This window comes from Conger conger, chromosome 15 (assembly GCF_963514075.1).
Source record: "Conger conger chromosome 15, fConCon1.1, whole genome shotgun sequence".
NCBI classification, from domain to species: domain Eukaryota; kingdom Metazoa; phylum Chordata; class Actinopteri; order Anguilliformes; family Congridae; genus Conger; species Conger conger.
In genome coordinates, this window is record NC_083774.1 from 28573480 (window position 1) to 28597609 (window position 24130).

At 47.0% G+C, this 24130-nt stretch overlaps 1 protein-coding gene across 4 annotated transcripts in view; it reads right to left on the reverse strand.

Annotated features, from left to right (window-relative positions):
* Positions 1–12008: 12008 nt before the first annotated feature.
* LOC133111183 (A-kinase anchor protein 13-like) overlaps positions 12009–24130 on the reverse strand; it is a 44806-nt gene continuing 32684 nt past the window's right edge. For all 4 annotated transcript variants that reach the window (XM_061221345.1, XM_061221344.1, XM_061221343.1 and 1 more), the window contains 11 exons: positions 22728–22804; positions 22160–22338; positions 21511–21593; positions 20662–20829; positions 19840–19965; positions 19680–19738; positions 18655–18699; positions 18425–18472; positions 17406–17843; positions 16049–16376; positions 12009–15453 (listed from right to left, as the gene is read on the reverse strand). In XM_061221345.1, coding sequence (XP_061077329.1) covers positions 15395–15453; positions 16049–16376; positions 17406–17843; positions 18425–18472; positions 18655–18699; positions 19680–19738; positions 19840–19965; positions 20662–20829; positions 21511–21593; positions 22160–22338; positions 22728–22804 — 1610 coding nt within the window. In that variant the 3' untranslated portion in view covers positions 12009–15394. The remainder of the gene's footprint in view (positions 15454–16048; positions 16377–17405; positions 17844–18424; positions 18473–18654; positions 18700–19679; positions 19739–19839; positions 19966–20661; positions 20830–21510; positions 21594–22159; positions 22339–22727; positions 22805–24130) is intronic.

The following is a 24130-nucleotide window of genomic DNA, read 5'->3' on the forward strand; positions in this document are numbered from 1 at the left end:
GGCTCACTGACAAGTTGACTTACTCTCTGCCTGCGTTTATAGTCCTTAAATTCTGGTTTCAAAATATACAGTTGACGGACCGGACCAACACTGTACTAAAACATTGTACAGCAGTACAATAATTAAAACTGAAAATTGGTTCAAATTGCCACAGCCAATGGTGTGGGGGGGGATCACCGTCACAGGGAAGGGGGAGGGATAAACAGCGCTGTGAGCATTTGTTGCTGCTATTCCTCTCTTGACCGTTCGGAGTCCGAAATTACCTATTGCACCTTTAAGTAAAAAGAAAAAAATAATTTCACTCTACTGTTCCCATACCTTTAGAGGGCACTGCATTATTACCATTAAGGCAATGTTTTTGTTCTTTTTTTCTGAGGTGCTTACTTAATTTACTTAAATTTTGGAAGCGACTTCCGTTCCCACCATTAGTTTTGAGATGAAAGTGCTTTCAGACAAAGCTCACTGAAGGTCACACCTGAAGAGAAGGTTGCTGCCAGGATTATATTCATCTGCACACTGGCACCAGTCGTGGAGGTTTGAGTGATGAATGTTCACCCGTCCCACAATGCACTGAAGTGCGGGGGAAACTCTACCTGAGCCGATAAAGCCCAGAATGCCGAGCTCCTCCAGAGCACAGCGGCCAGTCCTCCGCTGCAATAAAAGAGAGGCTAAAAATAAACTCCAAACAGCGTGTGGCGTTTCCGGCAATCCCCTGCCCGTAACAGTCACTGATTAATTCGATGCTGGGTTTCTGAAGTTTCCGGAAGCTTCGGGGAGTACAGGAGGGCTTGTGCATCGGGGCAGTCGTTGCCCACTTTACAGGGGGTCCCTAACCGCACCGTGTCAGCATTTATCCTGCGACGTGACTTTGTAACGGTCTGGCGCCCAGCGTAATAACATCCCCTGGTCTGAATGACCTTCCTGTCTTTACTGGTCACGATGGAAGAGGGGTGAGGTTTTCATATAAGGAACAAAGAGGACCCTTTGTTCAAAATCATGACATAATCGTGATGTAACTGCCACTGCAGAATTCTGCCTAACAATGCCTTTGTAGCGGACTGCAAACAAACACCTGGTTGGGGGGGGGGGGTGCTAATCTCCATGAATGTAAAGATATGCAAATACATCAAGCATGAAATTCACTTTTAATTTGTATTTAAGTACCAACTAATGTATTAGTTGCATGAATACTTAAACATTAGCAAGCCCCCAGATAAACATTGCATAATAACTTTAATATATATATTATATATTATATTTTATCTTGGAAATATGCAGCCAAACCTTTATCCATTTTTAATATACGTTTACCTTAATGTGCCAAAATGAACATTGAAGTAAACAGTTATTAACAAATGTAAGTGTTAACATTAATTAATGATGTACTATACAAATATACAAAGCTGTTTGTTAATGTTAACGCCAATCGGTGTAAAGTCTTATCCACATTTTAACATGTTAACCTTACTGTAAAATGTCATCCACATTTTAACATGTTAACCTTACTGTAAAGTAAAGTGAAGTCTGTATGCTTTAGCCTAGCGCTGCATTATTTATTGAATGTACATATGAAGGTCTCTGGATGAGGAAGGGAGAGCAGCATGCCTACACACTATGAAAGCGGCTGCTTTGTGATTTCATGTGTAACACTTCCGCCTGCACACTACACTTCAGATTGAAGATATTCTCAAAAGCACTATCAGATGTGGGTGTGTCCAGACAAGGTATTTTCATTGGTCAGTACTATTAAAAATATATAATTTAAACACCAATATCACATCAGGGGGCAAACCGATCATCGTGACAGACCTCGACAAGCACAGGGAGAGCGAGGGAGAGCGAGGGAGAGCAAGAGCGAGGGAGAGAGAGGGAGAGCAAGAGTGAGGGAGAGCGAGGGAGAGCAAGAGCGAGGGAGAGCGAGGGAGAACAAGAGCGAGGGAGAGAGGGAGAGCGAGGGAGAGCAAGAGCGAGGGAGAGCGAGCGAGGGAGAGCAAGCGAGAGAGCAAGACAGATAGGGCGAGGGAGAGAGTGAGGGACAACAAGGGAGAGCAAGGGAGAGAGAGCGAGGGAGCGAGAGCAAGCAAGAGAGCAAGACAGATAGGGCAGGGGAGAGAGAGCAAGGGAGAGAGTGAGGGACAGCAAGGGAGAGAGAGCAAGGGAGAGAGTGAGGGACAGCAAGGGAGAGAGAGCGAGTGAGACAGCAAGACAGATAGATTGAGGGAGAGAGAGAGAGCTAGGGAGACAGCAAGGGGGAGAGAGCGAGGGAGAGAGCGGGGGAGAGAGGGAGAGAGTGAGCGAGGGAGAGACAGAGAGCGAGGGAGAGAGAGAGAGCGGGGGAGAGAGGGAGAGAGTGAGCGAGGGAGAGACAGAGAGCGAGGGAGAGACAGAGGGAGACAGAGAGAGCGCGAATGAAAAAGAAATCAACATTTGCCAACATTACCTTGGACAGAAAAGTAAATAAGTACTTTAACAAACTCTATTTGGCAAGTTACTTTTGGCATTTGGAGAACTTCCCAAACAGTGAGAGAGGGGAAAAAAGAATTCTTGCTTTTATTTGTTAGTCAAAGCAAAGTACAAATAGTGATTGAATCTATGGCAGTCCCTTAGGCAACCAGAAACACCACCAGAGATTGTGGGATCGAGTTCCAGGTCAGATACGCACTCGACGGAGGCGTTCACAGAAGTCACTCTGAATTGACCACCATCTTCATTAGTCACACCCCGTTAGCCATCTTAATTACCATTATCTGTGGGACCGCAAGCCACAGCTCCGGAATTGATCAATCGCACCAATGACGAGGAGGACAGGGGTCGATTGAGGAAAACCACACCTGACCAATCGGGTTCAATTACTCCAAACACAAATGGCCTCATTGGCCAGGGTCTTAGAAGCAGCACAGTCCCAACTGCGACACAGGAAAAAAAGAACACAAACAGCCACAGGCCATAGATTATGCGGCTATGTGGTGCACTTCCTGTTGTGCTTATACAACCGCAGGTGTCAAACTCCAGTGCTGGAGGGCCGCAGGGTCTGCTGGTTTTCTGGATGTTCTCAGCACAAGTGGTTCATTTAAGTCTTTGATTGGCTGAAGAATCTACATACCTTGTTTTTAATGCCTTAACTGAGAGCTGATGGAAAATAAACCACAAAAACCTGATATTGCAGCCCCTTGGGAACTAAGTATGACACCCCTGACATAGACAGTAATTTGAGCTAATCCTGGGCAGGCCAGGTAAAATGTGCGGCCTTTGCAGCGGACATTAAAATGCATTTAGTAAGGTGTAGTTAGGCAACCCTGGTCCTGGAGTGCCATTTCTGGTGTTCCATCTGAGCTTAATCACAAGAGTTTGATGGATGATTAATGGTCTGAGGCTGAATATTCTGAATGGTCAAAGTGCCTCCAGCACATTGACTCCTGCGTTTGTAAAAACCTGATTGAGTTCAACGAATTAAAAGGAATCCAGTCATGTAGTTATATTACATTACATTACATTACATTAATGGCATTTGGCAGTTATAGGCACAGATGGAGCAAAAACCAGGACCATCTCTCACACTCCAGAACCTGGGTTGCCTATCCCTGGTGTACACAGACCTGCTAATGTTGGTCGGAAGGTTTGAGGGTAACTGGTGTCACCACAACCGTTTAGCCAAGTTCTGACAAACCCACTCCTCTGCTCGCTGGTGGGAAACATTTGGCGATTTGACCCCCGCAGACAGGGTTCAGCGAGTTCCTTTTTTAGGACGACGCGAAACCGACACATGCATTATACATGTGACGCCGTCCGTTCCGTAAACCGTCTCTGAACGGGAGCGCGGGCGGGCGTGCCGGCCGGCAGGGACAGCCCGTACAGTACATCCTGAGAGCCTCCCGGCGCGCCGTCGTCTGGAGAACTCCGGTGGAGCAGAAAACCGCGCGGATGCAGAATGTCTATTTTCATACCGCCGCGTCGCGTCTGGTTCCCGGGACGGCACGCAAACCGCCGGTCTGAAAGGAGCCAGCGTCATCGAAGTGACAAGGAGAGGCAGCGGGCGCGACTTCGCTCTCGGTCGGAGGGACGCCCGTCCCGTCTCCCCCCGGCGAGGAGGCACGGACGCCAGCCGGAAGCGATTTGCATGTGAAAAGGGGCCACAGGCACAGGTCGGAGGGGACGTTTGCGAGAGCTTCCTTCGCGACTGAACCTGGATACCTCCGGGGGGCCAGTGAGAGAGCTCCTTTGTCGAGTTGGTCTCAGCAACCCAACTGCATGCATTTCTAACAGTTGCCCCTCCCCCTTCCTCCCATCTGTTCAACCTTTCCTCTGCTGACTGTACCTGTCACCAGTAATACACTCCTCCACTCCAGCACATGTTAGTCCTTACTTGCTGCTTTGGTACAGCCTCCGCATGGTTAGGCTAGTGCCAATACAAAACGGGTGTAAGGCAAAAAGTTACAGTAAGTATATTTCCTGTGTGCATACGGGCAATTACAGCGTTATGGATATGACATTTGGACACAAAATTACAAACAAAATCTCCCTCTGAAAAAATTACTCTTCTTACGTGATAAAAATGTTAATGCATATTATCACAGCACCCACTTGGACACAGTTTTGACATTGAAGAAAACCATTTGAAATGAAAATGCATTGATTTCAATAGTAATGGGACTAATAAATACATTTTTAAGCATTTGTCGTGCTCAGGTCGACATTACTGTGGAATTGCCCATATAAAGCGGAGGACATCTTCCTTTAAAATGTATGGAATGACTTCAGGGTAAAGGGAAGCAGGGAAACGAAAGAGTAGATTGTAAAGATATGCTCATTATATTTAGCAAAATGTATGCATATAATTGGAATTAGTATACTTTCCGGTATATTATGAAGTGCAGAACTACTTGATAAAGAATTTATTCATTTTCAAGGGTATTGAGGGAAAAGAGGCTTTAAGAATAGTTGGAGTTACTGTGAAGCGTCCATTAACATCCTCTAGCTGAACCAAGGTAACGCCATACGACAGGAGGGATTCCAGGCGGCTCGTCCTATTAAGGCAGTGCTCTGACACGTGGGTGGGGCTTGTGGTCTAGTGCCGAATCCTGGTCGAGCTAGCGTGACTCCCAATTAGCCGTAGCACTGGGGAGAGTGGCAGTTCAGCTGCAGTGGCATCTGGGTCTTGCCGCTCAACAACAACCACCTCGGGTCAATTGGGCAGATGCCTGGACTCCTGAAACGGCCTCTCCCGCATTAACACCTGTGCAAGCGGCTCGAGAGCACTGTGCTGGAGGATGGGTGATCTGCTGGACTGGAGTGTAAACAAGCAGCGACTGACATCACACAAGGTAGCACTAAACAGCCCCCCCTCCCCCCCCAAAAGAAAACACGCACAGGAGCCATGAAGGGCAATGAGCAAAATAATCAGATGAAGAGATTCAAAATGATTTTCGCTAAAGATTAAGCTAAATATGAATTGGTTTAATTTCTTACGTTGCAGCATCTAAGGTATTTCCCAAAGCTCCACAGTACAGGACATGTATTTCTCTTGGAAATTTCAGTTAAGGAAACTTTGAATCAGCCTTGTGCTGGATCATCAATCATGTACATAACCCAAGAATGTTTACAAACATTTTTTGGAAAATAAATACACAATTATAATTTTTTTAAAGATAAGGATTGCAAGTGTTTTATATTGCAGTTTTTTATATCAGTGAGGTAACAGATACTCAAGGTGCTGAGAATGAACCTGCAATTTAGTCGCACCATTGCATTTTCATAACTGCCAACTGTTGCCACGGAAACGGTATAGTCTTTCCTCTCTGGCTTCCTGCTACACCAGTAGATCAAGGCACCCTTCCACAGAGCAGAAGAGGCTTCTAGCCAGACCTCACCCAAACCCACCCGTAGACGGCAGACCTATAATAATACATAATAGTAGAGTAATAGATAATAGAGTTCAAATCATTTACTGTGCTCAACTGATTTGCCTGGTGCAATTGAGCCAACCAAGAGGACCAGAAGGCAGAGTTTGTACTTTGAGAGTATTTCATAGGTTCCAATACACCAATACACAAGACCCAGCTCAGGTAGGTGCCAAGCCCAATATGAAGTGGCTCCACCAAAATCCACCAAGGGGTTTTGAGAATTTAGTATAATTTAGTATGGTTTTAATAGGGGCTCAAGACAATATTAAAGCTGCAGTTTTGATTAGTTGAAAAGGTATAAGGTCGAGAGTGAGATACGGCACTCCCGGGACTGATAGGGTAAAAGGACCTGTGGATGGCGGTGCCCAGTGTTTCATCTGTGCCAGCCAGAGGGTTTCAGTTCTTCTCCTCCTCTCCACATGTTTCTCCGTCCATCCCCGAGTGCCTGTCGGCAGGGCAACAGGGATCAGACATGGTCGTGCTCCCACGTACTTTGCTCCCTGAGGTCTCCGTGCGGTCTTCAGAACGCTCCGCCATTTCGAACACAAACTGCGCCACATGTAACTGGAGACCAAGAGCAAAACTCTGAACAAATATTGGGGTTTTGTAGATGATTTTGTAGATGACAATTGAGATGCAGTTCTGCAGTTTTGCATTTAAATAGCTATTTCTTGCTCACTAGACACTAGACCTCGGTCAATTACGTAATCGTTTTGGATTCAAATACTCTCCTACGCTTTACTGAGTTTGTCTGGTGTATTGGAGCCCATGAAATACTCTTAAAAAGTACAGGTTTGATTCTCAGGTGGGGCACTGCCATGCCCTTGAGCCAAGATTCATTTAATATTCTATATTTCTTACCAATACTGAATTGCATCAATAAATATCCAGCAGTATTGTAAAGGAGTTTATATAAAGAATGTAAACGTAAGTGCTTCCACTATGTATATTCCTGGACTGAGAGAAGGAGAATCGAAACTACTAAAAAAAATTGCAGCACAGTACCCTTTAAAATGACAGGACTAAAAATAAATGTATATTGTGATCCAGTGTTAGGTAGGACATGGCAGCAACACTAAAAGGATTTTTATTTATGTTATAAAATATGTATGCGGTACATGTTTATTTTGAGTGCAGCTCCTCTCTTTGAACGGTTTGAGGACAGGGGAGGACAGGACAGCCTGCTCTGCCAAGCTCCGTCAAGAGTTCTGCAATGTTCCAGAACATTCCATACGTCCACATTCATCTGAAGGGCCCTGTAGCTACAACCACAGAGATTCTGTGTTCTGTGAGCTTTCCGAAGGACTCCGTTAGACAGAATGTGGTTGTTTAAAGCCCTTGTGTTACCTTATTAGGGTGCCTACATCCAGGAACTAACAGAGCTCACATTTCCACATATGATTCAATTAAGTTTTATTTGTGCTAAGACGTTTTACAGAGTAGCAGAAGAGCAAAAGCCAGACCTCAACCCACAAAATAGCCAGCAGGTGAAGTCAAAAACTCCCTAGTGGGGAGACATGATCTCAGGGGTGAGAGGGGGAGTGCATTCTCTGCTGGCCGGCAATGGTAGCTGGTAGATGGACACAACAGAAATCCATACTAAGAAATCAAATGGTTTGGACAGGTCACAGTCTGGCAATATACCATCCCGTTGTAGGTATACAGTGGAATATGTGCTTAAAGCCAGCCGTACAACTGAAACGGCCCTTGTCCGGAACAGCTAGCCCTCCATATCACAAAAGCAGCATCTCGGTGCACTTCACTCATCGCAGTGGGAAACAGCCGGGACCCGATGATGTCATAATTTGGCTAGATGTCCCTCACTCGGCATCGCCCGTCTGATCTCCTGGGACCCCACTGTGCCGGTGCAACAGGACCCCCCCCCCGCACCCCCCCGCCCCCCCCCCTGCGACCCCCCGCCGCTTCAACAGGCGTTCACCGAGCCGCTAATCACGGCGCGCACAACCGGCGCGGAAACTTCTGAGCGCCGCCGATGCTAACCCCCCCCCCCCTCCCTCCCTCCCTCCCTCCCCAACCGCTACGCCCCTCCGCTTAACGAGCGCATGAAAGAGCCGGCGCAGAGGCCATAAAGGAGTGAGACAGCTAACTGCGCTCCGTCAGCTGGGGGTTCACAGTGTGTGTGTGTGTGTGTGTGTGCGCGCACGCGGCTTGCGTAACGACCCCTCCCCTTCCCAATCTCGCTGCGAATAAAGAGCTCTTTGATTACCACATCCCCAAATCCCTCCCGTCCCTCAATCCCTCCCCGGCCCTGCCCGCCCACTCCCGCCTTCCTGGCGGTTGCCGCTACCGCGGCAGAACTGAGCGAGCGGGTCTCAGAGGAAGAGAGGAAACCAGGTGGGGGGTGCAGCCGAATTGCAGACGCTCGCTGGGGGAAGCAGCACGCGTCGGGCCAGGGAGGGAAGGCCGTCCGTCACGTGTCATTAAAGGGGCGTTTTTCAACAAACCGTGTGCGGCTGGTCTGTAACCTCAGGTGCTGACATGGAGAAATGCTGACCTTTAAGGACTTTAAATATTCAACTACCTGAAACCACACGCATACACAAAGGCCTGTAAAATGCACTAGAGGTAAATGCTTAATGATGTACTCTTAGACTTGCTTTGTAGTACAAGTCAGTAGCGTAACTAAAACCAGTCGGGCACCGGTTTGTTTGGTTTGGGTGCACTATATAATACGTCCCGGCCTTTAGTAAGAGGGTGTTATTGTATGGTTTCTCGTGCTGTCCGTCGTGTCGAGTAACACTCCGAAGGTTGCTAAGTGTGCTCAATGTGCTCCTTTAATAAATGTTTGTATTACTGTTGTCATGAATTTTCAGAAATGTTATTTTGGCAAAATATATTCTGTACAATAACTGGATGTCCTACAACTGTTTTTCTAGGTCGCTGTTCCATCGTCTCACTCTGAGCCCCTGCCCCTCAGAGGATCTCTGTGTAGCCCTGTTAATGTCCCTCAGCCAATGAAGGCGGGCGACATTGCTCACCTCTTAGCGACAGTATTAAAATTGAACACAAACAATGACCACTCTTACCCAGCCTTCTCTCCCGCTTCCTCTCCCTGCTGATCAATACAAACTAATGCAATAATTTATCACTGATGGAGGCAGACTAAAAAATGGCATCTTCAGCAAATTACAGAATAAAATATCAATTATAATAAACACACGCTGGGAAAAAAAACAAAACACCAAGGGAAAATTAGGGGCCGTGTAGAAAGCGCTGGATGGAGGTCGTTAAGGCTCACGTTGAGCAGGGGCAGGGCGTTACGGAGCCAAACACATTTTCACTCATCACCGCCCCCCTGGGAGCCCATCCGGAAGACTAATGAAAACAGGATCTCACATCCTGCTACTTCCAGGCCATGGGTCCCACCAGGCATTGATCTCATTCTTAATACACGAAGGGCCATAATCACACATCGCACTGAGATGACCCGCTGGATTTACAACAGTAACTTTTACAAACCCGGCCATGGACGTACATATTTCAACGATGAAGTAAAAACGGAAGGGTTGGCAACCTATAAAACCGAAAGCACAGGCGTCCCTTCGATATCGTCATTCGATGTGAAAACACCAAAGCTATTACATTCATTCACCAGAACACAGCACTGCGCCGTCACTCTGGGCACTAGCCGGGTCACCCTCTTCTGTTCCCGTGATGCGCCCCGGTAGTCTGCGGTTTGTAAACGGATTCTCCTATCATGACTGAAATACCACCCCTGCCCTGCCAGCGACAAATGCGTGCAAATATTAGCCTGCGCTCGCCAGGCCTCAGCTACTTCAATTCAGCCTGACAGCGAATGCCCACCGATCATTCTCCTGGCAGGGGTGCGGAGGATTTATGGTAGGAGTGTTTCGGAAAGGTCACGTTAGCACAGGTGCAGCTTAAAAGCAGATGGCCCGCAGGCGTGCCGCAGTGTGGGGTTCGGAACATAGGTCTTCCAGCCGGGTCTGGATGCGCAGAGCGCATTTCAACACGGATTTCAACAGGACGCGGCGAGCGCGCGTCTTTTCCGAAACGTCCAGATTTACTGAACAAACGCTTCTAAATCCTTTTTATAGCAGATTACTAAACGACAGGGATTAACTGGGTTTCAGCGTTTTTGACAACCGGTCACAGCAGAAGTGAAACCATTTCAAAATCCCCTAGGTCAATTTTGTAACGGTACACTTGGCACACAAGCAAAGGGGTCGTGTGTATGTACGCGCAATATACGTTTATTAAAATGAAGGGGCGGCCTGTAGCGTAGTTGTTAAGGTAAATGACCGGGACACGCAAGGTCGGTGGTTCTAATCCCGGTGTATCCACAATAAGATCTGCACAGCCGTTGGGCCCTTGAGCAAGGCCCTTAACCCTGCATTGCTCCAGGGGAGGATTGTCTCCTGCGTAGTCAAATCAACTGTACGTCGCTCTGGATAAGAGCGTCTGCCAAATGCAATTAATGTAAAAGTACAACTTCAAAGAGCGACCGATATTTTATGGACAATAGGCTATCATCCTAATGTGTGCATAATCTGGCAAAAAGGTAAAAATGTACCTTTAATACACGCTATGCAGGAAAAAGCACAGCAAAGCATTCAAAGGTTAACTCAAAGGTGTTTTGTGTCGGTCTTGATAATAGGAAGTCTACTTGGGAGTCTACCATGTCTACCCATTTCTGTGTACTGTCACAAGTATTGAAAAAATATTCACTGTGGGTCAATAGCAGTGTGCTTAGCTGGAGTCTTAACCGCAGGTTTAAACCACTAGACCACAGAACTGGAATAACTAAATGTTAGTCCACAGCTTTGGATATCTGCTCCAGTTGGTATGCAGATCATTCATCTAGAGGTTTAACATGCGGTTTAAACTCCAGCTAAGCACGGTGCAATTGACCCAGTGCGTCTATACGCGCATTTATTAACAGTTTGCATGGGATAACTTGCTGCCGTCACACACGGGGATTCCTCTCGAACAGAGTGAGCAACGGCGATGGACTAGATTTTCTCTAAAATTACAGCCAAAGAGGGTTTGGCCACAGGGCTGTTTTATTTGTATGTTATATCATGAACGCCGTTCTTACCTATTATTTTATCCCCGGTCCTCGATTTAATCAGCTCCAGAAGTCGCAGTTATCCAACGCCAAATCGTCGACTCCAGACTTTTTGGAAGGACGCTCCTGTCGACACTAATTCCGGACGAAAGTAAACACACTGGAAAGGACGTGGCTAAGTGAAAAAAAGTGGAACAAATGTGATTCTACATTAACCCTCGCGCTGGAACACATCCAGAGATCCGCTGGCCAACAGACAGAAAGACAGGGCGAATGGAATAGTTTACAAGCCACTTCTACTGCCATGGGCGGACAGCGAGCGGAGAAAGAAGCAACAGGTGGTTCACCCAACCAAAGAGGTTCACCAACAGCTGGCAGCAGTCAATTAGGCCCACATTCACTCATTAAGGCTGGAAACCAGTCAGAAGAGCCGAGGACCGTGGGAAGCTACACCGGACAGCATCATAACAACCGTTGACAAGTAACGGCCTTTCCGGGCAGTTTTCATGATTTCCGGTGAAACATTTTCAATTATTTTTTTTATAAATTTAAGAAAACGCAGTTCCAGGTCAGGGGTTGAGCATTTTTCACGATTTCCTGTGCAAGACATTTCCTGTACACATTTTATTGTTTTCATGATATTTGAACTATTTCCTATTATTTTCATAAAAATTACTAATAGTAATAATACAGATAAATAATAATAAAAATAATTTAAAAAAAAAAAAATAATAATAATAATAATAATAATAATAATAATAATAATAATAATAATAATAAATAAATAAATAAATATGTGAATACTAATCTGTTTAATTTGTTATCTATTTTCAGTTTTTCAGCTCCCGGGGTTAGTATTTCCTGCGACACATGTTTTCCACATTTCCGTGTATATATTTTGTTATTTTCATGATCTTTGGAATATCTCCTATTAATGTCATATTAACAAATTAACTCATTTAAGGCCACTCGGTTCAGTTCTCTGGTTTTCAGGTCTGAGGCTTAGCATTTTTCACGTTTAATTTCTAAAACAATGAAATAAATCACACGCACAAATGTTTTACAGTTCAGTTTTTAAGTGAATGCTATTTACAGAAGTTGATTTTCCCTTTTTACACACAATTCTAAAAGAAAATAAAACTGTACGTTAAGTACAACCTTTGAAATAAATGTATTCTTTGAGAGAAGAGGTATAAATGACTTTCAAAAGGCACCAGGGTTTAGCCTACAATTGAGTGCATTTCATCAACAGTGTAAGAATATGTAAGGGCCTCTCCCATTTCCCCTCGAAATAGCATTTGTTAAAAAGGTTCCATAATAGTCCATAACCGGCTTCTCGCACTTCCGATGGGCTCGAGGATTAATCTTCTCATTCGCTCCGCGGCTTTTCGCTGGAGAGGCGGCCCAACGGTGTATAGAGGGGTCACCGTACGCTAGACTATTTCAGAAAGGGGACCAAATTTATTAAGGTCAAGGGAATGTATTTAATTTTGATAATGAACCAATAAAAATGCATCACTTGGCTTTTCCAATGCATTCGTTTCATTCAGTGCCGAGCGTCAGCCCAGCCGCGTTCTCTGCCTGTATAAGCGCTTTTGAATTATGTGCATTTTTTATAGATCTGGAGACATTTGGGTGATGAAGATCGGAAGAAAATCAAAAGAATATTCCCCCCGAAGGGAAAATACAGACTGCCTTTGATTTCTCATTTTCCACCCCCTTCCCACCCCATCCCTTCACGGTTAAAGTTAAACTAAATGTGAGAAACGCAACCACACCGCCCTCTTATGGTTGGTAGAGTGCAGCGCAACCAACAACTCCATTCTGCTTATCAATAAAAACAAAAGACGCCTCCACTGAAACAGTATCCAAATTAGCTTTTACAGACAGGCGCATAAATACATTCCCCGGACAGACACATACAAACCAAATCATCGAATGAGAATGGAGAACATACATTATGTCTGCCAATCAGGGAAACCCAAGAGGGCAGGCGGAGCCACCCATTCATTCATCAATAAAAAGCAGCCGGCATAAAAAGGTTATCAGCCTTTCAATGAGAGATACAGTTACTTTTAAACTAGTCCGCTGAATTTGCATTTTCAGGGAGCATTTATTATAAGTGCTTACATTTTTGAAGCAGGAACACAGTGCTGCTTGTGTAAGGTGAGAATTTACCTGCCCCGCAGGTAGTTACCAGGGTAAGAATTAGCCGACGTAGAATGTTCTACAAAGAGGGATTGGTGGTCAACTTATCAGGGTCTGGAGATGAAGCAGAATATACTGACTAAAGAGTCAATAAAATAAGTTTTTGATTTGAAAATCAATTTCTGATTTAATTTGAGTTTATAAAGCTTTCCATTGAAGTGGACAATATCCATATCGACTTAAGAGCTTTGGCTCCATCTTGTGGAGAGATTTAGAAGCAAACAAGTAGCAAAAGTTTACGACTGGAGCTACTAGACCCAAGTAGACAGGAGCACCATATTTCCCATCCGACTTCACTATTTAATAAATGCAGTTAAAATTAATGTTATTTAAAATGTATTTAGAAATATGTTATAAGTTTGAAAATGAACAAAACCAAAACAAATTGGTTGTTCGATTAATATATATTTAAAATTTGAATGGAATAAATCAATTGCTTGCTTTTAAAGTGCTCAGTATCAAAAGACCAAGATGTGCACGAAGGTGACTAAAGGATTTAGCTTATTTCTACACTAACTTCATAATTTAGCAGGAGTATGTTTGAAATTTAATTTTTGGCAAGAAACATTTAGAAGACAAGATAGCTTCCAAACACAGACCTGGGTTCAAATATATGTTTTGTATGCTGATATCTGTATAGTCTAATCAACTGTAAGTTGTTTTGGATAAAAGCATCATCTAGTTTTGGATTTAAATACTTTTCTACGCTCGATTGATCTTGCCGGGTGCATTTGAGCCTGCAAGGTGGAGCAGATGGGCGGGGCTTACACTTTTGGGATCATTTCATTTGTTCCAGTAAACCAGGGAAGGTTAGTCCAAATGCAGAAAAGTATTTGAATCCAAAAAAAATACTATTTAAAACCAGGTCTGATTCAACAGGATTCATCCTACATCCAACAGCTCTCTAAACCATCGCTGGTCCCTCTTCACCTGTCTGTCTCTCCATCTGTCTGTCGCTGAGTCCTTTGGTCATTCTCAATCGGCATCTGGATTGGTGTTTGTCAGTCACATGATTGTCACACGATTGTCTCATTGATCCAGGCAGCTTCCGGCATCTGTCTGCATCGGTTCACCTCAGTCTCACCGTCTGTACCAGTGTGTGCTCGTCCGTGCTAATCTGTGTCTCTACCAGTTTGTCTCTGAGTCAGTCAGTCAGTCTGAGTCAGTCTCAAAACTAATTTATGCTTCCGCTACAAAGTGCCTCGCAACAAAGTGTCCGCCGACAGAACTTTGTCCGACGACGTTCCGCATTTACAGCTCAGAGACCGTGCGCTTTGTTACTATAGCAACCAGCTTCTCCTCGAGCCCGTCCATTTCGCTAGCTGGTTACATAAACAAAACATCTTCATTCATAAAAACAAAGCGGCCCACTAGTGAACTAGTACACTCGCCACGGCAACCTTCTGTTTTGTTTCAGTGCACCAATCACGGCTGCCTGCCGACGGGACGCCTGTCGCCGACGCTCAAAGGTGTCGTCTTCACGTCAAAACAATTTCTGCCCGCGGACATGTGGCGCGACACTTTGTTGACGGAGCATAAATTGGCCTCCAGTCGGCCGCCGTTAGTCTGTGTCAGTCTGTCAGTCCTGCCCACAGGTGTGTGGAACTCACCCCCTCTCTCTGCCCTGCTCCCTCCCACCGGCTGGGCTAAAATAGGTGACCTTTAGCCACAATCACGGCAGCTGTATGCGTCTGCTTTTAGCCGCTAGTGGAAAATAAAAGAGAGGTGAGAATTTCTATCTCTTCTCAGGGGCGGAACAGAGAGGACTGAGGAGCGTGAAGCCATGGTTACACGAGTGAGACCGTGAGGGAACCAACCGAACGGCTCACCCACTGAAACAGATCTATAATCAAGTGCTTTATACTCCACTTATACTCCATATGTGCATGTATATATGGTACAGTGTCCTCCATCGTAAACAGAGGTTTGAGGCTGACACGGCCATGCAAAAAGCTTGTTTTGTTCTTTGCTTGACCTTTTCACGTTACCCTAAAGTTGAAAACATACAGTATTCTGGATATAAACGGTAATAGTTCTTGTGTCCTTGAGCCAACGAAGAACCGGAAGGCACGTCCCAGAGTCAGTGCAGAGATAGACCGGTCTGCAGGACGGGGTGCCTTCCCTGGACCAATGACAGATCTGGAGTCAGTCAGGCTGCATCTGCTCGGTCCTGCAAACAGCTGCAGCAGCTCTCGCGGGATGGGAGAATTGTGGGATGTTGGAGGACAGAGTGAGGTCAGCAGAGCAGGATCTCCCCATCCACAGGCTGCTCTGGGCCTGGAAGCAGTGTGGAGTCTGTGGAGGAGAGCCGGACATCAGGACATCATAACTCTGACAATAATTATAAATATATAGTTTATAACAGTATTGTTGGAATCACTTTTAGAGCATTTTTTTTTCTAGCAGCATGAACAATAGAAACACTGACGGTAGCATGTTGCTGTGTAGGGTGTTCCGATGTAGCATGTTGCTCTGTAGTGTGTCGTGATGTAGCATGTTGCTCTGTAGTGTGTCGTGATGTAGCATGTTGCTCTGTAGCGTGTCGTGATGTAGCATGTTGCTCTGTAGTGTGTCGTGATGTAGCATGTTGCTCTGTAGTGTGTTCCGATGTAGCATGTTGCTCTGTAGTGTGTTCCGATGTAGCATGTTGCTCTGTAGTGTGTCGTGATGTAGCATGTTGCTCTGTAGTGTGTTCCGGTGTAGCATGTTGCTCTGTAGTGTGTTCCGATGTAGCATGTTGCTCTGTAGTGTGTCGTGATGTAGCATGTTGCTCTGTAGTGTGTCGTGATGTAGCATGTTGCTGTGTGTAGAGCTTCTCTGTATTTAGCACGTTGCTAGGAGCTGCGTGTCTATACTTAGCACGCTGCTGCGTGTCTGGGGCCCTCCGTACCTGCAGGCTGCGGGAGCGGCCCCTTATCCTTTTTCTTCTTCTTCTTCTCCTTCTTCTCCTTGGGCTCCTTGGGCTCCTTGGGCTCCTTGGGCTCCTTGGGCTTGGCCAGCTGCAGCAGCCGGCCGGGTATGTGGCTCTGGCCCTCCCCAGCCGGGGCCTTGTGGCTGGGGTTCGAGGCGAAGGGGTTGAGGGTCTTCCCTTTGCGCATGGAGCCCATCCTCAGCAGAGTGTCCCTGATGGGGGAGGAGGAGAGCCTGCGCTCCACAGGGCTCGGGATCCGCAGGGAGTCCTCCGAGGTGCTAGAGGGCGCCCTGCGACTCCTTTTCTCCTGAAATCACATTCAGAAAGAAAGATAGGAAGCTGAGCTCGGTCAAAAGGGCCCTACGACTCCTTTTCTCCTGAAATCAGATTAATACTGTTCAGCTTGTTCTTGTGTAATAGAATGAGATGATACCAAAAGTGTAAACCGCCTGCTCCTTCTTGCAAGCCAGGCAAGAGCAATAGAGCACAGAAAAGTATTTGAATTCAAAACAAATACTATTTGAACCCAGGTCTGCTTGGTCAAAAGGCCCTACGATGACTAATTTTCTCCTGAAATCAGATTCAAAAAGAAGGTTTGGAGGGTGAGCTCAGTTCAGGCGACCAGGGACTGACATTCCCCCAGAAGCTCATTAACTTTGTTGCAGCTTATTAAGCAAATGTCCCCAATGAAGCTCATTCAAAATTACGACTTTACCCTCCCGAATGTATGCTATTTTGGACCGTACTTTTAAATAAAACAAATCTTCACACTGTACAAATTACTCTCCAGGGACCCTTTTTTTTTTTTTTTTTTATGAGCCGCACAGAAGAAGATTATTCTTCATTCCTATTCATCCCTTCACGTTTGGGTACCCAGTGTGAATGCTCTCAGGCCAAAAAGTCCCATAGTCAAATATGGCATCCTCCATTAATTGGTATTGACTAGCTTCCATAGGAATCAATAGAACTGATAACCAGAAGCAGCCTCCAGTTCTTGTGTGTCTTGATGGCTAGGTCAAAGGCTCCAGTAGGCCCAATGTGGAGGAGAATTCGTTCTGCCCCTGCTCTCCTGCCGCTGGGCCTGCTTCCAGGCCCTCAGTGGAAATTTATAATCTGTTTGCGGATAATAGTCCCCAACGGGAGCATGTAAAGGCTAAACAGGATGGGTCCTAGGATTGAGCCATGTAGCACACCACATGTAATACTGACTCTCTTTGAGGTAAAATCATCAAAGGAGACATAGTATTTGTGAAGCTTTTGAAAAACGATAACTGTCCAATATTCCAACACTTTTGTCCAGCCTGTAAATTAGGCCATATGCCAAGGAGGCACTCACCCCCGCCGGCCCCTCCTGCTGCTCCCGCTGGGCCTGCTCCCTGTCACGCTCCAGCCTTCTCTGCGCCTCCCTCAGCCGCTCCAGGTCCCTCTGGTACTCCTCGTTCAGGCATCGCAGCTCCTGCTGCTCCCTCTGCACCTCCCCGCGCCCGTGCCGGGTCTCCTCGTCCAGCAGGAGGAGGCGCGCCTCCCTGCCCTCCAGGTCACGCTCCCGCGCCTCCCACTCGCCCTCGCGCCGACAGCGCTCCGCGGCGTGCGCCTCCTGCTGCCGCTGCAGCTCGGCCGCCTCCTGCCTCTGCTTCTCCAGACTGCGCTGCTTCTCCTGCTCCACCAGGGAGGAGGAGCGCCACACAGAGGAGGAGGAGGGCGAGGAGGAGGGTCGCTCGCTCAGCGCATTCCGCTGCTCCTCCAGGATGGAGTCCTGCTGCACCACCACCGCCTGCCAAAATACAAGAAACAAGTCACACACACATGCAGACAGACACACACGCACAAACACAAACACACATACACGCGCAATATAAACACATATGCACATACACACACACCCACACACACACACACAAACATACACAATATAAACACACATGTACACATATACACACAATACGAACACACACAAACACAAACAAATGCACACAGGCACACAATATAAACACACACACACACACACACACACACACACAAACATTATAAAAACACATGCACTCATTATCACACATACATTAACACACGCACACACACATATACATATACACACAAACATATAACACAATATAAACACACACACATACAACTTACACAAAAACAAATACACGCTTGTACAAACATAGTCTAAATCACACCGGTACCTTCCTCTGTACTTTACTATAGACATCACACATTGCATAACAAATGTGTTTCTGCAAAGATGAGAATCACATCTTTTAAACTGACAAATGAAGAAATTGATAATGTCTCGGTTTTAAATGCGCTAATGTGTGTTATCAGTTCAGGTGAAGAATGCGGTGTGACAGGTACCTGCAGTGAGTTCAGCAGCTCATGCAGGCGACACACACTGTGAAGGACCTGTAGAGAGAAACATCTCACCAATAAGGACATTACACTGGAAACATCCCACCAATGAGAACAATACACTGGAAATATCCCACCAATAAAAAAAACATCCCACCAATGACATTACACTGGAAACGTTCCACCATCCCTCTCCCATGATAGCAATGAGACCCAATGGGGCTAGCAGACCCTACCTCGCTGTCCTTCTGCAGCAGCAGCAGGAGGTTGGTGTTCACCCCCTGTTGAGACACACAAGTGGGGCTGCTGGATTACTGAGCCCTGAGGGAACAGGCCCTAAAGCCTGATTTACACTTCATCGCACAACCCAACATTTTCCATTCATACTTTGGAGAGCCTTTTGTAGTCTCTATGGTAAACAGATGCCAAACTGCTGATGTTTACATGTGAAAACATAGTAACCTATCCATGACGATGAATTTCAATTTTGCTGTCCAATCAATGCTGCATGGCAAAATATGACATTGTCCGTGCGTTGGAAAAAGTGTAACGCTTTTTTTTCCCGTTTAAAATAAGTCATTTTTGTCATACGACACTTGTCCCACGAGTTGTGCGACAGAGGGCACCCAAGCCCCCCTGCTGCATATGTACACCAGCAGTAATTACGAGCTTTAAATCTCAGGTCTCCCTCGCAGCCAGGGGGCGCTGGCCGGCTCAGCTCGCTGTAATACTGGAGGCATTAACTCTCCTCATATGCGGTGTGGAGGAGCGTCAGTGCTGGGGAAATGGGCAAGGCCAAGCTGAGCTGGAGCCAGGCCGGGTAAAACGCTGAGTCACTCCAGATCACACGGCCCAAAGAGGAAACACTCTCTCTGCCTCTCGGCACAACGCACTGTGTGTTTACCCCTCCACCCATACACACACACCCACACACACGCATGCACACGCAGGCACGCACACACCCACACACACACCCAAGACCTGGTTCAAATACATAGTTGTTTTGAATTCAAATACTTTACGATGGATAACCTATGAAATACTCTCAAAAACTGCAAACCCCACCTTCTGGTCCTCTTGGTTAGCTCAATTGCACAAGGCAAGATCAATTGAGCTTAGAAAAGTATTTGAATCCAATGAATGATTACGTATTTGGACCAGGTCTGACACACACACACACACATACACAAACACACACTTACACCTTACACACATGCAATTATACGCACCTCCACAAACAGACACACACAGGTTTTGTTACCTTTTTTAATGCGCTATCTGACTCCGTCCTCTGCAGGTCCGGTGAGTCTCCCTCCCCATCTGAGATAAACACAGCCTGCATTAGCTTGGGAAACACGCCTCAGTGCTCGACACACACACTCAGGACCGGTGTTCGGGCGGAAGGAGAGGGGTGCTCTCACTTTTGGAGATGTTGTTGATGGGGTTCCTGTCGAAACTGCTGCAGGAGCCCCACACTGACCCAGCACTGCCCGCTGGCTCCACTGCCCCCACCAGGCCACTGCTCACCAGGGTCTGCATGTTCTCCACTGCAACGCATACACACACAAATGTCACACACACGCACACACACAAGCACACACACCCACACACAAGCACACACACACACAAGTTGGTCATATGCTGGTCTAGCTCGGTATGAGCTCATCAACCAGCTACAGTACCAGTTGTTTCAAAACATACGGTAGCCTTTGGTGGTAAAACCATGTCAACCTGGGAGCTGTTTCAAAACCTAGCTTGAGCTGTTTTTTTCTGCAGGGTGCTACTCTGGTCCTGGAGAGCCACAGGTTTTCACAGTTATTCTGCACTCATTTGATCGACAGATAGCTCACTTCCTCTGGCTACTGCAAACATATAACCTATATAAATACAGCCACACACACGGATACAAATACAAATACAGAGACACGCAAGCAAATGTATATAAAGAAAGACACTCACACACCTACACACGCACACACACACTGAACTCAAGTGTACTCATCACTAACACTGTCTCAGGTTACTGACAGGAGGCTGGTGAAAGATCATCACTCAGCCTCAACCACTAGAGCAATCCCTCTTCCACAGCATACACTCACCACTTCATTCTCAAAGCATTTTCTCTTATAAATACACCGGCGAAGAGAACGCTGACAGATCATTCATTCTCCCCTAGCATCCCGGGCCGGCTAGCCAATCGGCCATCCCGTCTCCTCCCCCCGGGTCTAAGCCCCGCCCCCCACCTTCTCTCAGAGCGTCCTGCATGGCCAGCTCCCCGGCGGGCGTGTCCTCGGCGAGGGCCCGGAACAGAGCCCCGCCCCCGGGCCCGCTGTCGCTCCCCGTGTCGTGGAAGACCTTCAGCTTCTCTTCCAGCAGGGCGGCGATCTGCTGCTCCTTCCTGCGCAGCTGGTCTGCGGGGCGCAGAGGGGGGCAACCAAGCGTATCAGTTCAGTGTCACGTACAGAAGGGGAGGAGGTTCCCTGGCTGCCCAGGGAAGACGGCGTTCCAGCCAGACCTGGGTCAAATATGTCATTTTTTGGATTCAAATGCTGTTCTGTGCTCATTTGATCTTGCCTGGTGCAACTGAGCCAGCCAAGAGGATCAGAAGGCAAGGCTTGCACTTTAGTAGTGCAAAATTCAGCTATGACCAGCTAGAAATGACCAGCTACCGGCTGTTTCCAAACATAGCTTGAGCTGGTCAAACCATGTTGAGTATAGAGCTGGTCTGAACTGGTCAACCAGCCACCAGCTGTTTCAAAACCTAGCTTGAGCTGGTCAGCAGGGTTTTATAGGTTGCAATACACAGTAAAGAGTAGGAAAGTGTACTCAAAATGGTTGACGTATTTGATCCAGGTCTGCTTCCAGCGCACGGACGAGCAGCACTGTCAGTGCTCCATCTGGCTGCCAATTAATGCTGCGCTACAAAGTATGACAGTGTCTGTGACATAACAAGATTCTACAGGTGCACGACACTGAGAAAAAGTTGAAAATGCGTCATTTTCCTCACACACTTGTCACAAGGTTGTGTGAGGAAGTATAAATCAGGCTGGAGTGTAGAGTGTTGGGTGTGGGAGTGAGGGAAGGGTCCTCACCTCTCATCTCCTTGGCCTTGGTCTCCAGCACCCTCTTGTCTTCCTCAGACTCGCTGGGGATACCCTCGTCTTCATCCTTCTCCCTGTGAAAGCACGTACAGTTGATCAGACTAAACAGGAGACAATCCTCCCCTGGAGCAATGCAGGGTTAAGGGCCTTGCTCAAGGGCCCGACGGCTGTGCGGATCTTATTGTGGCTACACCGGGGATCGTACCACCGACCTTGCGTGTGCCAGTCATTTACCCTAACCACTATGCTACAGCCCGCCCTACATAAGAAGGAGGAGGAGGAGAGAGGGGGGTGAAGAGGAGGGAGAGGAGTGGGGAGCAGTTCGGGACTGGAGGATTCTGGGAGGGAGTGGCTGTGGGGGCAATTCAGTATGAAATGCTTCTACGATAAAAAAGCAGCACGCTAATCTGTCTCTATAAGCCTCGGTAACTCTACGGGGGACACTGCGGCACGTGAAATCTACAGCCTGGTCTGGGTGCGAATAAAAACCAGAAAATACCCATCTCCTCCTGCCGCGGTTTACCGCTCGTTTCGCTAAACGGCAGAGCGTCACGGCGACCGTAATCTCCGGGAGACGTCGCGGGCCGCCACAGAAGGGGCTCATCTCGCTCCCCCTCTCTCTGTCTCTCCCTCCACTCACATGGAGCTGGCGGCCCTCTGGATGAGCTGGATCCAGGTGTTTCGCTCCTCCCTGGAGGAGGCGTGCACCTCCACCATCTCAGGCACCACCCCGGCCGCGATGAGGAACAGGCCCCGCTCCTCGTTAGCCACCTCCCGCACGATCAGCTTCTGGAGCGAGAGCACCGTGGAGCGCTGGTCCTGGGACCAAGAGGGGGCCGGGGGGGGGGGAAGGGTCACAACGCTGATCCACACTACAAACGTGCCTTAACAAGCGCTTTTAGTGTCGAAATAAGGCTGAAGATCTTTTTTTCCTCCAAACAACTGAAGACTGATCCTTACTGTAAAAATGTTTGTCTTAAAACGTGTTTTTAGTCTGGTAATAAGACTGAAGATCAGCAATTGCAGGAATACTCAAACCAGCCTGCCGGGCACCAACAATCATGCCATGCTCGGGATCACTGATATCAAATTTGTTCCCCGTTCTGATGGTTGATGTGAACATTAACTGAAGCTCTTGACCCGTATCTACATGATTTTATGCATGCATAAGTAGGTGCCCCGATAAAGTGCTCGGTGAGGGTACGTACCAGCGTGGCGAAGACGTACTTCTGGTCTTTCTCCTGCAGGAAGACGAAGACATCGGAGAGCAGGAGAGCCTGCACGTCTGAGAAACAGGGGCAGAGGGGCGTGTCAGAAATTCTGACTGTAAAAATGCAGGGATGCCGGTCATAATCGCCAATACTTATTATGAAATGGGTACTAACCCTGTGGCCTTACCCACCTCCTGTTTTATAGCTGCATGTACAACATTATAATATATAGTTTGCCTGGACATGTAGTCGAGGCAGAAACACTGGGGGCTTTCAAGACCAGGCTTGATATAGTGTTAGATATTATTGACCATTTAGCAAAACTAAGCAGTAGATACAATTTACTTTTAGGAAAAGGCAAGCATTGCAAGGCTGAATGGCCTGTTCTCAACATCATGTTATGTTATATGTTGCGTTGAATGTTGCTATAACCAAGACAGGAGACAAGTCTTTTCCACATCCCAGTGAGGTTTTTACGTTTCTATATTATCTAGACTTTTATTATTACAAAGCAGGAGTTTTGTGATTTTGTGATTTAGATTGTAAGCTTCCAAATGGTACAGATCAATTCTGTACAATGGCATAGTTAGACAGCATGGGAGGCAGGGGGTAAAATGGAGAAACAGTGGACTGGAGAGACTTTTTAATGCTCCTGAAACACGAAATCCTTTCCAGAATTAAAATTCACCTTAAAACGAACCACAACTGAGTGAGAGAGCGCGAGAAAGAGGGTGATAGAGATAGAGGGAGGAGAAAGAGAGAGGGAGATAGAGATAGAGGGAGGAGAGAGTGAGAGAAAGAGAGTGTGAGGCAGATAGAGGGAGGAGAGAGTGGGAGAGAGTGAGAGAAAGAGAGAGAGAGTGAGAGGCAGATAGAGGGAGGAGAGAGAGTGAGAAAGAGAGAGAGTGAAAGGCAGATAGAGGGAGGAGAGAGAGTGAGAGAAAGAGAGAGAGAGTGAGAGGCAGATAGAGGGAGGAGAGAGTGAGAGAAAGAGAGAGTGAGAGGCAGATAGAGGGAGGAGAGAGTGATAAGGAGAGGGAGATAGCAATAGAGGGAGGAGAGAGGAAGGAAAGAGAGAGGGAGATAGAGGGAGATAAAAAGAGGGTGAGAGATAGAGGGAGATAGAGGGAGATAAAGAGAGGGTGAGAGATAGAGGGAGAGAGGGAGATAAAGAGAGGGACAGAGAAAGTGAGGGAGGTAGAGAGAGGAGAGAGAAAGAGGGAGACAGAGGGAGGAGAAAGGGAGATAGAGGGAGGAGAGATCAATAGAGACAGAGGGAGGAGAGAGGGAAACAGATGGAGGAGAGTGAGAAGGAGATAGAGGGAGAGAGAGAAGGAGACAGAGGGAGAGAGAGAGAAGGAGAGACAGAGAGAGAGAGGGAGAGAGAGAGAAGGAGAGAC